General features: G+C 43.7%; 2 protein-coding genes and 1 non-coding gene across 20 annotated transcripts in view; 2 read left to right on the forward strand and 1 right to left on the reverse strand.

Moving 5' to 3' along the window:
• Positions 1-9820, forward strand: part of IL12B (interleukin 12B) — a 16014-nt gene extending 6194 nt beyond the window's left edge. Inside the window, exons 3-8 of the mRNA XM_022566061.3 lie at positions 1973-2248; positions 2796-2913; positions 4513-4730; positions 6192-6349; positions 7687-7818; positions 8739-9820. Coding sequence (XP_022421769.2) covers positions 1973-2248; positions 2796-2913; positions 4513-4730; positions 6192-6349; positions 7687-7818 — 902 coding nt within the window. The 3' untranslated portion in view covers positions 8739-9820. The remainder of the gene's footprint in view (positions 1-1972; positions 2249-2795; positions 2914-4512; positions 4731-6191; positions 6350-7686; positions 7819-8738) is intronic.
• UBLCP1 (ubiquitin like domain containing CTD phosphatase 1) overlaps positions 1-21485 on the reverse strand; it is a 128791-nt gene that overhangs the window by 71928 nt on the left and 35378 nt on the right. For 13 of the 18 annotated variants that reach the window (XR_016391769.1, XR_016391767.1, XR_016391775.1 and 10 more), the window contains exon 11: positions 2031-21485. This exon is cut by the window's right edge and continues 9631 nt beyond it. The gene's annotated coding sequence lies outside the window, so the exon portion shown is untranslated. The other 5 variants (XR_016391773.1, XR_016391780.1, XM_022566062.2 and 2 more) reach the window with 5 other exon arrangements.
• TRNAE-CUC (transfer RNA glutamic acid (anticodon CUC)) lies at positions 1253-1325 on the forward strand. The gene has a single exon. It is a non-coding gene; the product is annotated as a tRNA-Glu (tRNA).

A 21485-nucleotide genomic window follows, 5' to 3' on the forward strand; every position in this document is an offset into this window, starting at 1 on the left:
ATAGGCGTACATTTAAAATGAAGACATTGCAGCTGATAATGGGAAATGACCTTTCAGTAGTGAGGAGAATACAACACTAAAATGGGTCCCTGAAAGAAATCCGGGGCTCTTCCTCCATTCTTAAGAATTTCTGGAAGATGACAGTCCAGCCATCCCTGCTCTGCCCCAGGAGGTTCTGATTGTTTTAGACCCTCCCTTGAATAAGGACAAAGCCCTGAGCCAGATGATTATGCCAGATTCCTTCCAACCCTGGGATTTTTAGTGAGCTCAGGAGTTTTGGCCCTTTCATAGTACACCCTTAGTTACTTCTGATTTAGTAAACCACAGAAATTCCAGAAAGTCAATGTGAGAAACACTGAGAGGGCGTGCAGCTTTGGAGACAAGATGAGATGCAGCTAAGCATTAGGTTCTAGATGTGCCTCATCAGGCTGCCGCCTGCAGCTGTTTCCCCTGCCCTTGGGCAAGGGTCTTCGGCTTCTGAATCTCAGTTGTGACAGGAAAATAGCCTTGCTGGTCAGTCACCAGTGGGACACAGAGAAACCAGAGAAAGCCAAAGGTGCCACATGGTTTTATGTCAGCACAGCTGACCATTTTCCAAGAGTTGGGGCCCAGATGCTTTTTACCTCTTGTCTCTGTTACCCATTCAGTAGTTTTAAAGCCCTTTGATGTCAAGTGGGAACTTTATATTACACAACAGCTTTACATTTGGACGCCAATCACAAGAGCCAGCAGTTACAGCTCATTTAAGGGCAGTGTCAAGCTCTTATATAAATTAGCTTATGTGATCCACATCTCCACCTTCTGGATCAAGTACTAATATGTTGCTTATTTTAAAGATAATGACCCTGAAGCTTAGAGTAATTGAATGCCTTGCCCAAGGCCACAGGCCAGTGTAAGAGACAGAGCTGAATCCTAACTCAGACCTGTGTGGTTCCAACATCCAGGCTTTTCACCGCTGTGGCTCTCAAACTAGAGTGGGTTTCAGAATCTTCTGGAGAGGTTAAAAACAGGTCCCTGGGCCCGTCTCAAAGTTCTTGATTCAGCGACTGAGAATTCGCAATGCTAACAGAGTCTCACGTGCTGCTGGTAGTAGTTGGATGATCATGCTTTGAGAAGTACTGCATTAAACAACTCAATTTAATTAATAATTGATGCATGAATGAATGAATGAAGATTTGATGTGAAATACTATATTAGGCCATTCCTCAAGTGCCAGTTTAGATACTGGTATTAAAGGTTCAATGCAGGGAATTCCCTGGTGGTCCAGTGGTTAGGACTCTGCACTCTCACTAGCAAGGGCCCGGGTTCGATCCCCGGTCAGGGAACTAAGATCCTGCATGCTGCACGGTGCAGCCAAAAAAAAAGATCCAATGCAAAGCTGCAGAGACAGAAGTTCTGAGATATAACTTTTGTGCTTCTCACTTGATGTAACCTTGCTTAACCTCTTGGTCTCAGTACCCTTCTCTATAAAATGGAAAGATTAAGATCTACTGAACTGCCTCTAAGAAGGTAAAATAGCTTTTAAAAACACAGAGAGAATGAAAATCTCCATTGGTGAGTTTCACACAGTTGGAAATAAATCCTTCAATCCCCGTGGAAAATTGGAAGGCATTTTCTCATGCAGTTGTCTGACCTTTGGTGTGTGAATAACAATAACAACCAATGCTGAGTGATAGGTTCTGTGCTAAGTGTTTTACACGCTTTTTTCATTTAATCCTCACAGCCAAACCTACAAGGCAGATACTATTATTATTGTCATTTTACAGACAAAGAAACTGAGGCTCATGGTAATTAAGTATCTTTCTCCAAATTCCCCAGCCAGCTATTGGGGACAGGATCTCAGTCCTGGTCAGTCTTTCTCAACACTTATTCTCTCTGAATGCGAACTGTGCTGGAAGTTTCTGCTTTAGCCATCCGGATACCGAGTAATCCAAAAATCACAGTCTGGTTCTCCAATCCCTGTGCTCTCCAGTTTATGTTGTAGAATTGGATTGGTATCCTGACGCCCCTGGAGAAATGGTGGTTCTCACCTGCGATACCCCTGAAGAAGATGGCATCACCTGGACCTCAGACCAGAGCGATGAGGTCTTGGGTTCTGGCAAAACCTTGACCATCCAAATCAAAGAGTTTGGAGATGCTGGGCAGTACACCTGTCACAAAGGAGGCGAGGTTCTGAGCCATTCGCTCCTGCTGCTTCACAAAAAGGAAGACGGAATCTGGTCCACTGATATCTTAAAGGACCAGAAAGGTAATTCCATTCCCTTGGGTAGCATCAATTTTCTCTTTTGCTCCATAAGAGATAAAAAAATTAAAAATTTAAAAGGCAAGACATGGTTAGTATAGTTAATGAAATAATACCAAGTCCCTTACTGAAACCACCTGAAACCTACATTTTCCTTTGCTGTACACTTTGGGTTATCAACCGTCAAAATCTCCTGTTGAGAGAGTTTCATGGGAAGTCTAGATGCTTCTCCTGAGGTTCTTTTTAAATAACAGTGATATTATTGGATGGCTAGTGGGAGTTAGTTAATGTGCACTGGGCTGATAGCCTTGAAAAATATTAATACCCCCCTCCAATATGTTGGGTGTGTGGCATACAGAATCAGCATCCTATTGGGACATTCCCAGTCCTCGCTGACTGTCTGCCTGGGGAACAGCAGATTTTCCAAGGAAATAAATGGAAGATCTTCACTCTTGTACCATTTGGTGGCCTGTGATTCATCGCAATAAAAATCTTTGCAATTTAAAAGAAAGAAAACCCCTAAATATTGAATTCTTGTTCTTTTCAAATCCAGAGCCCAAAAATAAGAGCTTTATAAAATGTGAGGCAAAGAATTATTCCGGACATTTCACCTGCTGGTGGCTGACAGCAATCAGTACTGATTTGAAATTCAGTGTCCAAAGCAGCACAGGGTAAGTGAAACCACTCGGGTTTCTCAGCATTTTGCTAGAACTTTCTCAATAAGAAAATAAGGGCAACCTAGCAATGGCCCATCAGTTAATGATAAGGGAGAAAATAAAGCCAATCCTATATTTTTAACCCCCCATCCACACACACACACCCTTGCCTAAATTAGGGAAAGAACATGGAGATTTAAGCTAATTGCCTGAACAAATGTATGCATTAGAACAGGATATTATTGGGGCCTGGGAAGAGCCTCTGCTGTGTTTGAACCCACTCATCCAAATTGCCTGGCAATGCCTCATTAAGGCTCATAGCACCACGGCAGGGGTGGGGGTGGCGGTGATAAAAGGGGAAATTGAAGCTGTGAAGGACTTGCCGAAATTGCACCTCCAGTCGGAAATAGAAACAAGAGCTCTAGGGCATAGATCTTGCAAGCCCTGAGGCTGACTCCAAAACTCTCTGAGGCCTCTAGAAATTTTCCCAGGGCCACTTCAATTCCTTTTTCTTCTGCTGACACCACCAATCTGAGGTTCACTCTTTGTCCTATGCAGCTGGGCTTACCCCGAGAAACCAATTCCCTTAGTACAGAACCTACATTAACCCGCTGTGTGACTTCCTTCCCTCTCATCAAAGTTCCCAAACAGTGTAGGATAACAGAGTAAACCCTAGGTGATCATCCTGACCTGGCCACTATTTAACTGAGTAAATTAACCTTTGGGGTCTTACTATTCCATCTTTAACATGAAAATGCTTACTAAAGAAGTGCTTATACAAGTGCACAGAGACATAGATGCAAGAGTTCATTGTGGTGTTCTTGGTGATCAGCAGGGCAAATGTTAAGTAAAGTGTGGTACATTATACCCCAGCTTAATGTGCAGTCCTCAAAATGAATAACCCAATCCATGTGGTCTGTCATGGAGCACTCCCCATAATATGTTCAGAAGGGGGAAAGATGGTTGCAGAATTATGTATACCAAATTTTATATATATATATATATATATATATATATAATTTGATATTATTTCATAAAAATAAAATCTATGTGTGTATGCATATATATTGATACATGTGGATATATGATTGCTTTGAATATTCACAGAATAATGTCTGGAGGGATACAACAAGCCAGGAATAGTATTTATGACATTAGGGTTAAAAAGGGGATTAGGGTTAAAAGAGACATACACATTTCATTTATACACCATCTTTATCTTTCTAATTTTTAAAAATTGGTATGTATTGATTTTGTCATTAAAATCCAGAAAATGAGTTAAAAATTTTAATAAGGAGATTTAACCAGGAGCTTTGGATCTAAAAGTTTTCAGATTCATTTAGGCCAGAGGCAAACATTTGTATTGGGTTGGCCAAAAAGTTCATAAGGGTTTTTCTGTAAGATCTTATGGAAAAACCTGAACGAACTTTTTGGCCAACCCAATTATTACCTCTCAAAGCAACGCTTGTTCTCATGGGGAGGGCAGTTTCTTACCCCCTTGAGAGAAATCAAACCAGTTGGAGAAATTTTGTCCTCAGACAGCTGTCTGGTTACAACAGCTAGGGACGTGCCTGCAATCATGTGACACAGGATAATATCTGTCTTTGATTTCAGCTCCTCTGACCCCCGAGGGGTGACGTGTGGAGCAGCGACGCTCTCAGCAGAGAGGGTCAGAGTGGACCACAGGGAGTATAAGAAGTACACAGTGGGGTGTCAGGAGGGCAGCGCCTGCCCAGCCGCCGAGGAGAGCCTGCCCATTGAGGTCGTGGTGGAAGCTGTTCATAAGCTCAAGTATGAAAACTACACCAGCAGCTTCTTCATCAGGGACATCAGTGAGTTTGCTTGATTATATGTGCTTAATAAAGATAGATGCTGGTTCATCACATGTTAACAATGCTCCATGCACTGGGGTTAGGGGTTTATACGCATTCTCTCTTTTATTCTGCATCCCGCCCCGAAAAATAATTATAATGTAGATACAATTGTCTGCATTTTAAGGAAGAGGAAATTGAGTCCTAGCTAGGTTAAACAACTTGCCCCAGAACTCACACATAGCAATTCAGACCTGGATCTGACCCGCTAGGAAAAGCAGGCTCTTGGCTACACTTCTATTCTGCTGCTCAGGCACCTTCCATGATGAATTCAAGAGCAGCCCCTTAAGCATAACATTCTTATGCAGAACCAGAGCTTCCCCTACTAACTGCAATTATTCCCAACCAATCTTTCTGTAGCATTTGAAAAAGAGATTTCTTTATTGGAATATAAACCCCTCCAAAATGGATGTCTGTTTTTTTCAGTTGGAAGATGGAGATTTTTGCCATTTGTCATTTCCTTTACCATTTATCCAGTGAACATGCATCATGAAATAAAAAGTGATAGAATCACAGAACCTGCTCTAGCATTTGTGGGGAGATTGCCTTTGGTGGAAAGGAGAGGGTGGGGTCTTGTTCACATAGGGTACCAAGGAAGGTCTCTATGAGGAGGTGGCATTTAGCTGAGTCCTAAAGGAAAGAAAATGCCACTGTGTTGAGAACAGGAGAGAATATTTGTGGAGCATCTGCTAGGAGTCTTGGTCTTTGTGTGGAGAGGTGCTAGATCCAGAGAGCCCAAGCCCATTCCATGGACTCTCTCCCCCCCAACTCCCCTCCTAGAAAAATGTACACTACTCGAGGACAGAGTCTTTCTGACACTCACTGTTGTGCTTTCCATGCACAGTCCAGTGGCTGTCACATAATGGGGGCTTTTTATTGAATGAATGAGTGACCGAGCATAGAGACAATTTGGCTGTAACTGCCACAGGACAAGTCGGTGTCAGATTCCACGAAAGGGCTAAAGAAAGAGCACTAAGTGGAAAATCTCTCATCTGGTCCCCAGCAAGAGGCTCAGCCCAATTCCGAGTTTGGTGCAGAGGGGGATTGATTACAGAGAGGGTGGTCCTTCACTGCAAGCCCAGACGTGAGTGTCTTGTCTCTAAGAACTTTCCTCTGAGCACCACGCAGAGGTGTTTCCACCACCAGGGCCCCTGTGACTGCGCAGGGATGAGAAGGATTCTGAGCCTTTCTCAGGTTCAGCGATAGAGGAGGCAGCAGTTGGTGAGGGCTGCCTTGTACAGGCACCAGCGTGAGCGCCAGCCGCAGGGGTGTCTCACGTCTGCCAACCAGGTGCTCAGAGAAGTTAAGTAACTATGATATGGACTCAGAGCTGGTCAAAGGCGAAAGTGGGACCAGGAGCCAGAACTACCTTACCCCAAAGCCCCATTAGCAAAATAAAGGGTGTTTCTCTCTCTTCCACAGTCAAACCAGACCCACCCAAGAACCTGCAGCTGAAGCCATTAAAGAATTCCCGGTATGTGGAGGTCAGCTGGGAGTACCCTGACACCTGGAGCACCCCACATTCCTACTTCTCCCTGACATTTTGTGTTCAGGTCCAGGGCAAGAACAAGAGAGAAAGGGTAAGATGTGATTCAGGTGCTGTCTATTCTGTAGTCAGGTTTATGTAGGCCCACATCAAGGAGATTAATGATGATGATAGCAGCGAATGTTTATTTGGCACTTTCTATGTGCCTGAAACAGTGCTAAGGGTTTTCCTTGCGTATCTCACTTAATTCTCACAGTAACCCTAGAAAGGCAGGCAGTGTTACTCGTACCACTTCACTAGTGAAGATTTTGAAGCTCAGAGAAGTTAAGTGACCTGCCCAAGGTCACCCAGCTAGAAAGTGGCACAACCAGGACACAAAGGCCATGCACCTAACACCCTACTGCCACCAGTATGGTTGAACATTATCTTGCTCTCAGAATTGGTCCTGATATAGGAAATCTGGGCTCTAGGAGCCTAAAAATGTTTCAAATTGACAAATATAATGGGTGATAGAACATTCATGCTGTGTCTCATCCAAAATAGATAATTCCCGGCTGTTCCATATATTGTGAAATTATCTTATTGAACAGAATGTTGGCTAAGACAATGGCTTTCAAACTTTCTTGCCTGAGCATCATAATCCCAAGGTTCTAGAGGCCCTCTTATAGAGCCTGAGACTCCTTGGACGCCAGTTTTAGAAATCACTAAACAAAGGCCTTATTCGGCATAGGGTTTAGCACGTGGTAGAAATTCAGTGATTCAGGTACTCCCTGAGAATTTTTTTGTGGAAGGGAAGGGCTATTCTGGAGTAGATTTTACCTAAAAATTATTTAAAATCTTGATATGTACTTCCCAATATAAGATCTATATTATTAATAGGTAGTATTTATAGAGCACTTTCTGCATGGTTAAATACCTTGCTACTTTAACTTTTACAACTCTATGAGGGAGTATTATTATCCCTCTCTTACAAATGAGGAATTGAGAAACAGAGAGTCTAAGATATTCTCCTGTGTCCACATAGCTAATAAATAGCAATGCCTGGGCTTGAACACAGATTTTATTCTGATAAAAGGATCAGGATATGGAATTTCAGAATATCCAGGGGACAGCAAATCTGTCTCAGTCCCACCACTGACCTAGTACTGCGGTGAGTGCACATGGGGCCTTCATGCAAGGCAACTGTGCTAGAAAGATGAAAACTGGACCGAACAATTTCTCCCTCAGGGCTTTGGATTTATAAAGTAGAAAAGCCGCATGTGTGTTGAGAGCTTCTGTCAGTAGGTGGCACAAGTTCTACACACACCCCTATGAACTGCGAGTGTGGTGCCCTGAGACCAAGGTGTGGCTGTTTTGGGAGATTGTACTTTGCCAAAATATGCCCAGCCCACCTTGTGATTGCGTTGCCAAAAATTTCCCTCTCCTTTGCAGAAAGATAAACTCTTCACGGACAAAACCTCAGCCAAGGTCACGTGCCACAAAGATGCCAACGTCCGCGTGCAAGCCCAGGACCGCTACTACAGCTCATACTGGAGCGAATGGGCATCTGTGTCCTGCAGTTAGGTGAGCAAGCCTGCGAAGCCCAGCCCAGACCTGCACACTCAGTTGTACCCAGGTGCAGGACAATGGTGGGGGCTGTGTGGGACAGGAAAGAGGGGGTGGGATGCCCAACACGCAGTCACCAGAGGCAGAAACATACATTTGTTCATTAACAGATACTTATTGATGCCCATAGTATTCCAAGCAGTATGCTGGGCACGGGGACACTGCAGTAAAGAAAGCAGGCACAGGTCCTGCCCTTCCAGAAGGAAAGGCAGTGGGAGAGAGACGTAGCCAGCATAGGTGTCCTGCAAGCTGTTTCCAGGAATTAGAATCTTATCTGGAGACCACTGGGGGCCACTGAAGGGCTTTAAGCAAGGAAATGACATGATCAGATATTCTTTTAAGAAAACTCTCGAGGGCATCCCTGGTGGCGCAGTGGTTGAGAGTCCGCCTGCCGATGCAAGGGACACGGGTTCGTGCCCCGGTCCGGGAAGATCCCACGTGCTGCGGAGCGGCTGGGCCCGTGAGCCATGGCCGCTGAGCCTGCGCGTCCGGAGCCTGTGCTCAGCAACGGGAGAGGCCGCAGCAGTGAGAGGCCCGCGTACCGCAAAAAAATAAATAAATAAATAAGAAAACTCTCGAGACTTCCCTGGTGGTCCAACAGTTAAGACTCCGTGCTCCCAATGCAGGGGGTACAGGTTCGATCCCTGGTTGGGGAACTAAGATCCCACATGCCTCAATGCACGGCCAAAAAAGAAAACTCTCAAGATAGCCTCTGGTAAGCATGGTATCAGCAAAATCCTAGGCCACATAAGAAAGGGCTGGACCCTTCTGACGAGGAACCCCCAAAATCCAACTGCCCCAGATAATGTGTTGTGTGAAATAAGAAGGGTTTGCTACTGAATTTCAAATCCTCATAGACACTCGCCATTCTTTTTCAGGTTTTAACCTCAGGATGAAACTTTGGAAGAAAGGTGGAAGACATTATGCTAAATTTTTAAAAGGTGCAATGGAACAGGACCCTCCCCCTAAAGATATTTTCTACCAATTTGCTTTTTTTTTTTTATGATTATAAAGATATCTTTGCTGTATTTTTATATTTAAATGCTAAATGTGCACCGAAACAATCAGCTAATTTATTTATACAGTTTACAGCTAGCAGGTCACAGCTGACTTTTATGTTATTTACCTATTTAAGTAATTTATGTATTTATTAATTTATTACTGTTATTTAACATTTGTGTGCCAAGATATATGTTTCATATACTCATGACCTGATTTATAAGGAATGGGCCCTATTATGCAAAATGTGAATTTATGTGTTATTTATACTGACAACTTTTCAATCGAGGCTGCAAGTGCATCAGTTTTATGGCAACCAGTAAGAACACAGTGTTCTGATGCCAGCGCCATAATATATTTGTAATGGATTTGAACACAAGAGATAGTTAAATAGACATGGAGATATAAACTCTTTGAGGAGGTCCTGGAGAGCAGATATTAGTTCCCGTGTCCATGAAGACTTCCTTGAAGTAGTGGTGATAATTCAGAGCTGTTTGCACCTCTAAACAAGTTTAGTCTTTGGATGCCTGAAATTAGAAAGAGCTAAAAATGATGATTGGAATTGAAATTCAGCTTCACCCCTCCTGGCAGCCCCTGCCCCCTTCTATCTGTAAGACGAAGGAGAATGACATGGAGATATCGTAAGTGTCTGGAAAGTAAAAAGATCTTATGATTCAAGAGAGAAGACAAGTGTAGTTATGGCTAAGGACAAAATTGTCAGAATTGCCAGTTGTTCCTTAATAGGCACACAAAGAAGCAGACAGATGCGGAGAAAACAGCCATGAATCTCTTACTTGTCAGCATGAGGGAACATGACAAGCGGATATGACTAGAAAGTTCCGAGCCATTAAAATGCTACTTTTAAGTAATGAATGTGCTTTTTGTAAAATGATTCCATTTATTTTCTGTTTACTTATTTATTTTTATATTCTGATGGTGAACTAATAAAAATATAACTCTTCTTTGCAATAATATTTTGGGCTTTCTCAGTTGACTGGGTATCCTGTTCCCACGCTTACCAGGGCTGTGTTATTTTTCCCTTACCATTGAAGGACTGCCCCACCATGAAGCAATTTCATTTCTGGTTTTGCACAATGGGCTCCTTCCCTTTATAGGAAAGTCAGTGTCTTGCCAAGCTCAGGAAATGTCCCTGTGATCTGACCACGGGGGACTCTGCAAGGGCACTAAACTGCATTATGCCCCTTCAGGGGTTGGATACTCTTGCTTCTGTCACCTTCTAACCTGGAATCAACTCTACTGGTTTCCAAAGCATCATGAAACAAATTTCCCACCTGATACAGCCATGGGCAACCCATCCCATAGGTCCAGCTCCAGTGTTTATGGAGGGTTTGCCATCTGTCTGGCCAACGGCTAAGCCCTGGGGTTGAGGAGTTCCAAAACACCTTGGGTTTGCCACCCCGAAACAGTGCCCACTCCTGGCAAAGCCTATAAGACTGGGATGAAAAGTTAACTTCAATACCACGAAATGTGAAAATATTCAGTGTACATGGTGTATATGGTGCCCTGGGGTAAAAATGAAGAAGGATCAGTATAACCTGGAGTCACCCAGGAAGACTCGACAGAGAAGGGGAGGTGCTCACTTTGGGCTCAAAGGATGGCCAGGGCCTGCCAGTTCCGAGGAACTGGCAGGCCCTGGCCATGGAAAGAACAAGTGGTGGGATCAGAGAGAATGGTGTCCATTCTCTGCTATCTTCAAAAGCCAAGTGCATACATCTGGCTTCCTTGCAATGGCAAGGTAATTATAATAGGGATGTTTGTTTATATTCCTTATTTTAAGTGTCACCTGGACCCCTTATTGCACTCTACTCCTGGCCTGGAGGGATAGTGTAAAATTTCTATCATTCTAATCCAACATTTGAAATATATCATCTTGTGTTAGTAAACCCACACTTGATAGCACATGGTTGGTTAATAACAACTATGCATTCTTCTAAGGGCCTTTCATCTAGAGATACCAAAACGCTTACTGGGTACTTAATGAACAACAGTAAACAAGAAAAACATAATCACATTTCATAAGCACAGAGACCTGGGGATATTTCCCAAAACTTCCGGCAAGCCTGGGGCACCGCTCAGGTGCCCTGGCTCCACCAATGCCCAGTGCTTTCCTAACACAGCCTCTTAGCAGTTGATTAATTTCAGTTACATGTAAGCAATGGAGAGTTTTTCTCTTTGAAAAATATTCTCCAGGACAGTCCTTTCTACTGGGAAACTAGCCACTACAAATGCATCAAATGTCCTAGCAAAAGAGCTCAGGACGGGGCACCGGGAGCCTGGGCCCTGGGCCTACCCAGCCCTGTTATGTGACCATGTAACCTTCGGCAGGTCACTGGACACAATCAATTCTCACTCCCAACTGCCTTCTTCCCTGATGTCCCTCCCCAGCTCAAAGGTTGGGAAGCTAAGTAATCACTTTTCCAGTTGCTCTTGCTGCCCAGCAAGATCATGAGACCCAGTTCTGGCTCATGAGATGTAAGAAAATTCTTCTGGGGGTTTTTCTGTTAAAAGACAGAGCTATGGCTTACATCACCCTTCCCCTCCTTCTTCCTCTCTTCAGCAGATGAAATTTAAGAAGTCTCAGAGGATGCCTTGCACCCAGGATAGAAGCCATCATGCTAAGACAGGAAAGATAAAAAGACTCTGGGACCCTAGCGATATCATCAAGGAGCTGAACCAACCCCTGTGAGTACCTACCCCAGCCGTCTTGTTGTGTTAGAAAAGCAGACCCATATTTGTGTTTTTTTAATTGTGGTAAAATACACACAACATAAAATTTACCATTTTAACCATTTTAGGTGTAGAGCTCAGTGATATTAAGTACAGCCACATTGTTGTACAACCACCACCACCATCCATCTCCAGAACTTACTCTTCTTCCCAGACTCTGTACCCATTAAACAACAACTCTCTGTTTTTAAAATAGAAAATGAATAAACTGAAAATTGAATAAAGACATCCTCCTAAACATTCAGATCCTCATCTATGAGAGGCTGTTGGCCAAGTCAGAAAAAGGAGCCAGGCCAGCACGGGAAGGAACTGACATCAGAAAATCTGGTTCTGCCCCTTACAGCTGGTGCGACCTTGGGGAAGGCCTGGAGTACTTGATTTCCAACGATGCCAGGTTGGGTCCTGGTGATACCCTACCTGCCTGCAGAGAGGTAGCCATGGTCAGGTAGCCTGCTGCAAGGGCAGCCTGAGTGTCAGGAGGATTCACATGTGTTGATGTGTGTGTGTTGAGGGGTGGTCTGGGCAAGTAGCTCCCATAGGACAGACACCTTTGCTGTTCCTTCATTCACTCCACAAACATTGTTCATCACTCTGCCACTGGCACCATCCTCTACTTTCTGGATACAGGGGTGAAAAAGACCTTGCCCCCACGTGGTTTCCAAAGGCTTAAGCTTTAAATTCTAAGCACTGGCGGTCACTTCCTGAGGGTTAAGAGCACTATGAAATGAGATCACCGGTTTAATGTGATTGGCACAATTCCTGGTCCATAGTAAGTACCCAGAAAGTGGTAGCTATTTCCACTGACTAGCTCTGTGATTTTGAGCAACCCAAGCCCCCAGTTTCCTCATGTGTAAAATGGGATAATAACAGTCCCTATCTCACAGGGGAGTTGTGAGGATTAAATGAAATAACACTTAGAAAAATACCTGATCCAGGGCTTCCCTGGTGGCGCAGTGGTTAAGAATCCACCTGCCAGTGCAGGGGACACAGGTTCCAGCCCTGGTCCTGGAAGATCCCACATGCCGTGGAGCAACTAAGCCCGTGCGCCACAACTACTGAGCCTGCGCTCTAGAGCCCGCGAGCCACAGCTACTGAAACCTGTGCGCCTAGAGCCCGTGCTCTGCAACAAGAGAAGCCACGAAAATGAGAAGCTTGCACACCGCAAGGAAGAGTAGTCCCTGCTCGCCGCAACTAGAAAGAGCCTGAGCACAGCAACGAAGACCCTACAGAGCCAAAAATAAAAACAAATAAATAAATTAGTTTTTTAAAAATACCTGATCCATGGAAGTACTCAATAAAAGCTTGGTGTTAATATTCTTACCATACTACTTATCACCTGAAAGAAGCATAACTCTAGACCCTGTGCTTTTGAAGGGTGGGGAGATGGAGGAATCATTGTTAGGAGGCCCCAATGCCTCTAAGAACTAGGTTGGGACGGAGGCAGTATTAATCAGCCAAGGGGGAAGAAAGAGACAGCTCAGTCCCTTGATATTAAAAAGCCTCTGCAGTGTAGAATCCCTTTCTTATAAATAAAATTGCCCAAGATGCAATGAACCCAGTTCTTGCCTTCGGGGATTGTACAGTCTAGAGAGAGAAAAAGGGGACAAACATGGTGGAATATATTAAAACATAGCCTGGCTGGCATAAGAGTACGTGCACCCTAAATATTTCTTTTTATAAAGGTTTCCATCTCCTAGGAAGAGGCTGTCATTCCCTTTCACCTTCCTGGATGCAATAATTTGGCGTAAACCTTCCAATTCACCTTACCTATAAATCAGGTCTTAATCATCTCTTTCCATTTCATTTCAGTATGGCCCCTCTTCCAGGACAGAATCTGTGAGCAAAATGTATTTGGACAAGATTACTCCAGAGGCTCATATTATACCAAGGAAATGAATTCCCTCTCTCAAGCTCATAAAATGCAAAAATAAAATCAGCATTCGGGCCAAAGGGGGAGGAGACCAGGTACGCATACTGAAAAGCCTCCTTCTGCAGGAAGCAGAATTGATTTGCACTTTCCTCCACGCAGGCCTGGGTCCCGGGGCCTGCGGTCGTGCTCATCCTCTCACCTGGTGGGTGCCCGTGCAGGATGGGCCGCAGGGCTCTGCAGCTTCTTGCTAATCTCCCATCTCCTTTCATAAGGAGCACAAACCGGCTCTCCACTGCCCCTCACTCCAGCCCACCTGGCGTCTTCCCTGGCTGCTTGCTAACCTGAGCGAGGGGGGCTCCAGGGAACTGAGCATTCTGCCCATGGCCCTGGAGTTTGAGGGAGAGGGAAAGTCAGGGGGATAAATCTTAGACAAACCACAGTGTCCAGTCAGCTCTGCCCTTCCCACACCCAGCACTCAAACAGGTGGGATGGAGTTAAGATGGCAGCAGGCAGTGCCTGGACGTAGTAGCGCAGAGTGGTGGGGGTGGGGTGCATCTGGCCCTGGGCTCAAGTCCCCACACCCTACTAACCAGTGATGTGCCCCTAGGCAATTCCTTAACCTCCTTCTGCCTCAGTTTCCTCACCTCTAAAACAAGTATGCTGGCAGTGCCATCACCTCCCAGGGATGCTGTGAGGGCTACCTGAGACCAGGCTCGGAGCACCCAGCACCCAGCAAGTATACAACAAACGTTAGTTGCTTTTGCTGTTTTTCTAAAGTCAGGCCAAAAAGCAGCAGTCCTAATGCCACCTCATCTTCCCTCCCCATGGAAATGAGGGCAGGTTTGGGACATGTACACAAGCCTTTCCATTCTAACTCATAAATCTATGTCCTCCCACCCACCAGCCCTCTCCTGGGTACACTGCCAGTACACAGCAGTGACATTGCCCCCGAATTACAGCACCCAGAGCAACACTGCATTTCAGCAAACCATTGCATGGGTTTCCACTCAACCTTGTGGAACATTCTCCAGCAGTGGCTTGCCCTTTTCTCTGAAATCCCCCTTTTTTGCACTTTTGGGGTCCTTAGAGGCTAACCAGACCAGTGGTTCTCTAACTTGTTTGAGCCAGGATCCCTTTGTTCAAATGGAAATCTTAAATGAATTTCCAACATACAAGGGGACTGGGGAGGATGGGTACCAAAGGGGCTTTAATTGTGTCTACAATGTTCTAATTCCTTACCAGAAGGATATATTAGTAGATTTCCTGCATAATTAAAAATTAATTTTTTATAAAGTCCTACATGTAAAGCAAACAAAAGCAGAACTGCTCTGACTGAAGCTTCCCACCACTCAGTCCCACCTCCCTATTCACCATTGAGAGCCCTGGGGTGGCACCTCAACATCCCTAAACTCTGCAGAACACAGTTTGAGAACCTCTAGGTCACAGTAGTGGTACAGGTGAGAGATTGTGACAGTTTGGACTGGGAAAATGCTGGTAAGGGATGGAGATGAGAGGACTACTTTGAAACAAATGATGGAGAGAAATGACAGGGCCTACGGGTTGGACATGAGTGCTAAGAGAGAAGAATCAAGGATGCAAGAATGAAGCCCATTCATTCATTCGCTCATCAGGTCGTTATTAGTATCTTCCACAGTACATGGTCCAAGACTGAGCTAGACACAGAATGTTGCCTCAGCATAAACAAACAGTCCTTACTTACATGGAACTGAGAGGTTTCTGACTTGATCAATTTGGTCACTGGTGGTACCATTCACTGAGAGGGGAGGAGGAGGATTGAGTGGGGAAGGAACAAAGATTAGGGAATAAAGATGATGAGTTCCACGTTCCATCTGTGGACATATATATGGGACAACCAATTGGAGCATCCAATAAACTTTGGATATATGGATCTGGAGCCTGTAAGTGAAATTTGGACTGGAGATAGGGAGCTGGGAATCACCAGCATGTAATAGAAAAAAATTAGCTTCAGTCATTCAGAAAACAATGCCTATGAGGAGATGGGTTACAATTGAGAAACGGGGATTTGTTTTCAAAAGCTTTCACCTCCAGCTTTTTTGCCTTGGGACCAACCCTGAATGAGAGACTAACTGAAAGCTAGGACTGTCTTCTTTGTCAGTTTATGCTGGCTGAGCCCAGCACCAAGAAGCCCAGGGGTGCTCAATAAAGGTTAATTGAATGAAGGAATGACTCAAGAAGGCAAACAAATGAAACCCAGTGGGCAATTCTCTCTCAGATTCTTTGCTTTAAAATAGAGGAAATGTTTGCTCTCCCCTTTTTTTTAAGTAGCTCCACTGCCCCAGAGTGCAGTCTCCCATGTATCTGAATGACTGAGTTTAATCCCAAATATTCGCTTAAATTAGCTGCTCACATTCAAAATGGAATCTCTCCTTAATGACTAACACTCCTTTCTTGGGAGAACTAAGACAGAGGAAGTTCAGTGTTTCCAAGGAGGCAGACATTTGATTCCACCAGGCTGGGGTGGTTGTGGAGGAATGGGTGGTAAGGAAACAAGATAGGGTACCCACGTGTGCACTTGACTATTTTTCATCTCTGGAATTTATATATGATGTACAGAGAGAAATTAATCAAAGGTAACCATTTCACATCCCATAAGAAATCTTTGTCATTGGAATCCAGAAGTGTGTGCAGTGGATAGGAATATGCTGGTGTCAGACTATAGAGGTTTTAACCCACCCCGCCATTTGCTAGCTGTGTGACCCAGGGCAAGTTACTTACCCACTCTACGCATCAATCCTCTCAGCTATAAATTGGAAGCAATAATAACGCCTTCTGCAAAGGGATGGGGTGAAGGTAAAATGAGATAATGCATGTGAAGAGCTCAACGTTCTAAGTTCTCAATAAATGCTAACTAGTGTACTAGTTTGTTAGGGCTGATGTAACAAAGTACCACAAACCAGGTGGCTTAAACAACATAAATTTACTGCCTCACAGTTCTAGAGGCTCAAAGTCCAAGATGAAGCTGTCGGCAAGATTGATTTCTTCTAGGGGCTGCAAGGGAGAATCTATTCCATGCCTCTCTCCTAGCTTTTGGTGGTTTGCTGGCAATCTTTGGCTTTCCTTGACTTCTGCTACCTCACCCCAATCTCTGCCTTAATCTCCACATGGTGTTCTCCCTGTGTTCCTGCCTGTGTCCAAATTTCCCCTTTTTGTAAGGACATATTGGATTAGGGGGACACCCGACTCCAGTATGACCTCACCTTAACTTAATTACATCTGCACTGACCCTATTTCTAAATAAGGTGACATTCCTGAGAGTATTAGAACTTCAAGCTGTGAATTGGCGTGAGGGACAAAATGCAACCCATAACAGCTAGTATTACTACTGTTAACATTATTACTATGCTTAGTTCAGATTACCAAGTAAATACATCTATCTTTTTTTGAGTTTTTATTTTGAATTCATTTCAGACATAGAAAAAAATTGCAAAAATAGTATAAGAGTTGCCTTATAACTATGACCCAGCTTCTCCTAATGTTAGCATCATCCATAATCTTAGTACAAGTATTTAAACCAGGAAATTAACGGTGATACAAGACTATTAACTAATCCATAGATGTTATGCAAATTTTGCTAATTGTCCCACCAAGGTCCTTTTTCTGGCCCAGGATCTAAACCAGGATCCAACATGGCATATAATTTCATGTCCCCATCATCACCTCAAATACAAATTCCTTGGTCTTCCTTAATCATTCGTTATCAGTACATTTTTGAAGAGCAGCTATCAGTTATTTTGTAAAATGTCCCGCAGTTTGGGTTTGCCTGCTATTTCCTCATGATTAAATGTGGAGTCTTGGACTTCCCTGGCGGTCCAGTGGTTAAGACTCCACGCTTCCAATGCAGGGGGCATGGGTTCAATCCCTGCTTGGGGAACTAAGCTCCCACGTGTTGTGGGGCATGGTCAAAAAAAAAAAAAAAAAAGTGGATTCTGCATTTTTGCCAAGGATCCCACACAGTGATATTGTGCCTTCTCAGTGAATCACATCAGGTGGTCCTCAGAGTTGATGTACAGATCCTCAGGACTGGTGATGTTAACTTCGATCACCTGGTGTAGGTGGTGTCTCCCATGCTTCTCCACTGTGAAGGTTCTGTTTTTCCCTTGAGAATTAATACAGCTATCTTGTGGAGAGATACTCTGAGGCTGTGTTAATATCCTCTTTCTCATCATACTTTCACCCACTAATTTTAGCATACAGTGATGACATCTGCCTGCAGCAATAGTTTTGCCTAATGGTGATTTTCTATTTCCATCATTCTTTATATATTAATTTGAATTCTACAACAAAGAAGGCTTTCCCTTCTTCCTATATTTTTTTAAATAAATTTGAGGTTATCAGAGGCCATTGAGTTAACTTCCCAGGATCCCTAGAATCTGATTCTTGGGTCTACCCACTTCTGAGGTATTCAGTTGCATGCCCGCATAAAGAAAAAAAATCTCTTTTATTTTGCATTTCGACCTCATGATTTCAGTTCCCATTAATAAAATCTTTGAGGGAAGAGTGTGCTAAATGCTTTGTAGGGTGAAGAGGATGTTTAAATTATTCAAGAGAACTGCTTTCATACAATTTGGATGTACCCATTTACACATAAAAATTAATGCTAATTAGATATAATTTTCATCTATTCATTAAAAGAAATCCCAAAGCATTCCAGAAATCCTTAGTTAGCCTAATATCATTCTAGGTACTTGAAAACAAAATTGCTTTTCTTAAAAAAAGAAAAATCATGACTTTGTCTTTTATGAAAACATTTATTAGCACCAATGGTGGGGCCTGCTGGCTCCTCTTTCCAAGTATCCACATCCTTTCCTTCTCCTAATCAATCAGGCATTCATTCAACAACCACACACTGAGAACCTACTGTGTGCCAGCCTCTTCTCTAAGTGCTGGGACCAAAGTGGTGAATAAAAAGACCTGAACCCCTGCCCTACAGAGCTTCCAGTTTCATGGGGGAGATCAACTACAAACAAAATAACAAATCCTGTAAGTGGTGGCTGCTTCAAAGAAACATGAAGCCAAGAGGGAAGAGAGAATAACAGGGGCAAGGGAACCTCTATTCAGATAGTGTCAACGAACAGGATGACCTCTCAGATGAGGTAGAGGAGGTAAGACTTGACAGAGATGGAAAGAAGTGAGGGAGAAGCCCGGGGTAGGGGGATGGAGAACATTCCAGGAAAAGGAGCAGCAAGTAAGTGCCCCAGGTCTCAGTTCTGTCTTAGGAGCCATGATTGGGCCGCATTTGCTAGTGGGAGTGGTTGTTGTGTGTCCATCCCCAAACTGGTCCATTTTTGCTATATGTAAAACAGTCTTCTTCTGCTAAGTCTTAAGCTTTTTGTGCCTTCCAATTTACCCCCCACTTAATTTTTTTAACATGTAGTTTTGAATATCTTTCCTCATCTGGAAGAATACTTTACATAACTAGATAGATAGATAGACAGATAGATATTAATATATATATACACACACACATAGAGAGAGGTCCTTTTTTTGTTGATTGACAACCGACAGCTTTTAAGCCTCGCCTCTCCCTCTTATCTCTGCCCCACACGCACGCCTGGGCACGCTGGTAAGAGAGGCTGAGTGCTCCCTCCTTTGGTACAACATTGGAACCAAATTTGAGTGAAGGTTCACAGTGCGCACGTGTGTGCGTGCGCACACACACACACACACACACACACAGCCTTGAACTGTTCAATGTTACAGGCACTTACCACACGTGGCTACTGAGCACTTGGAATGTGGTGAGATATACTATACATGCAAAATACACACTAGGCTTCAAATATGGTACGAAAGAATGTAAAATATCCCATTAATTTTAATGTTGATCATCTGTTGATATGATATTTTGTATATATTAAGTTAAAGTACTATTTAAATTCATTTCACCTGTTTCTTTTAACCTTTTTTAATGTTGTACTAGAAATTTTAAAATTACAAGCACAGCTCATATTTCTAGTTCATCTTCTCTTTTTGTTGGACAGCACTAATATATACTAAAGTGATAACAGTGGGTATATCTTAGTATGTTTTTTTTTTAAATATCCTTCTTTCGACTTCTCTGTATTTTTCAAACATGTATTTAAAAATTAAAAGACACTTTCATGCAGTTGTTATCAGTGGAGTTAAAGGGGGCCGCTTAGGGGCTTGGAGGAGGAGTGATTACCCTGCTCAAAAAGTCCAGAAAGTAAAATATTTTCCAATTAGCCATAATCTAAAACTGAAGTCCATCCTCTGTCCACACAAGCTCTGTGAGGGACAGGCAGCCTCTCCATAAGCCTTGGAGGACATGACTTTCTAATGGTGATTCTAGAGTCTGCAAATGCATTGATGTGCCCTGGCCTATAAGCCCTGGGTCCTTAGAGGCAGAACCTGCTAGCGCTAATATCATAGGAAATGTGAGGCATGGCTGTCCCACTTCCCTGTGTGCATCCCTGGTGTGGCCATTTGTGCTTGATCCAGTCCATGGTCAACTCCATACAAGCCTTCAGTATTCAGATCCTTGTTCACAAACCACGAGGACCAAGCTTGGGATGCTGTCTAGGCACAGACCATCCTGCTTTGCAAGGTAATGTTTTGGAACAAACAGTGCAGACTTAATCATGCAAAAATGTTATTGTATTGAAGAGGTCAGACTTCAAAACATGCTTGCCTGGCCCAGCAACTGAATTATATTGCTACCAACTCTCATCCCAGCCACTTGTACTTAGACAGCCTGCTCTTTGTACCAGAATAATGGATAATAAGAGAAGATGGAGCAGGGGAAAAAAGTGTAACCAAGCAGGACCCTATGGGGCCTTCCCCCATATCCTCTGCTTTAGCTCCTCTCTGAAGTACTTAGATAACAGTATCTGATGCACATTTTAAATCGCTAGGTGGCATTTAGGGGGCTCAAAGAAGCTCTGGTCCTTTATGTCTCAGTGCAGAAAGAATTCAGTGAGGGGCAAAGTGATAGATAAGAAGTGATTTATTAGAATAGGATGCTTTTGGGCTCCCCCGGTGATGCAGTGGTTAAGAATCCGCCTGCCAATGCAGGGGACACGGGTTCGAGCCCTGGTCCGGGGAGATCCCACATGCCGTGGAACAACTAAGCCCGTGTGCCACAACTACTTAAACCCACACGCCTAGAGCCCGTGCTCTGCAACAAGAGAAGCCACTGCAATGAGAAGCCTGCACACCGCAACGAAGAGTAGTCCCCACTTGCCACAACTAGAGAAAGCCCACGCGCAGCAATGAAAACCCAACTCACCAAAAAAATAAATAAATAGAATAGGACACCTTTTACAAGTGGGAGGGTGAGAGGGTGCCATGCCCTGAGAACTTAGTGGGCTACAGTTTTATAATCAAAGGAAAAGTAGGGAGAAGGCCACCTTCTTCCTCATTCTTGGGTAGATGTCACGCTTCCATCATCAGCTCCTCCTCCACGTCAGGCAGGGGAGTTTTCTTGTCCTTACATGGTCAAGCTGGGACTGTCATGGCACAATTGAAATAAGCAAAAAGGCAACAACATACGTTAAAAATGGCAAGTCATCTCAGGTTTTAGTATATTGTCACCTTTTCCTTATATATTTTTTTGGTGTGCGCCGAGGAGCATGTTCTAGGAATCGTTAACTTACTACCTCACTGGGCAGGATGTGGGTCTCATGCCACCACTGTTTTATTCTTTTGGGGCATGTCTCATGCTTCTGTTGTATGGTTTTGTTGCTAAGCAAGACTGCTTGGTTTTGTGGTTAAGCTTTCTTCAGTAATCATTAATTTACAGGGGTCTCCCATACTTTTTTCTTTAATTACAATCCCTTAGTGGGATTAACTATTTAATCACCTACTTTGTCCCTTTACTCTGTCCCTATCATATTCACTGAGTTGTTTTATAGATGTTAAAACCCCACCAAATGAAAGAAATTAACTACTTGATGACCATGTAGCCCCCAGACCTACTGGAGCCTAAGGATTGATAATGTTAACCCCT

Source organism: Delphinapterus leucas, unplaced genomic scaffold (assembly GCF_059928025.1).
Source record: "Delphinapterus leucas isolate spDelLeu-1000000601 "Yukka" unplaced genomic scaffold, BTC_Dleu_Yukka2 spDelLeu_asBTCV2_sq79, whole genome shotgun sequence".
NCBI classification, from domain to species: Eukaryota; Metazoa; Chordata; class Mammalia; order Artiodactyla; family Monodontidae; genus Delphinapterus; species Delphinapterus leucas.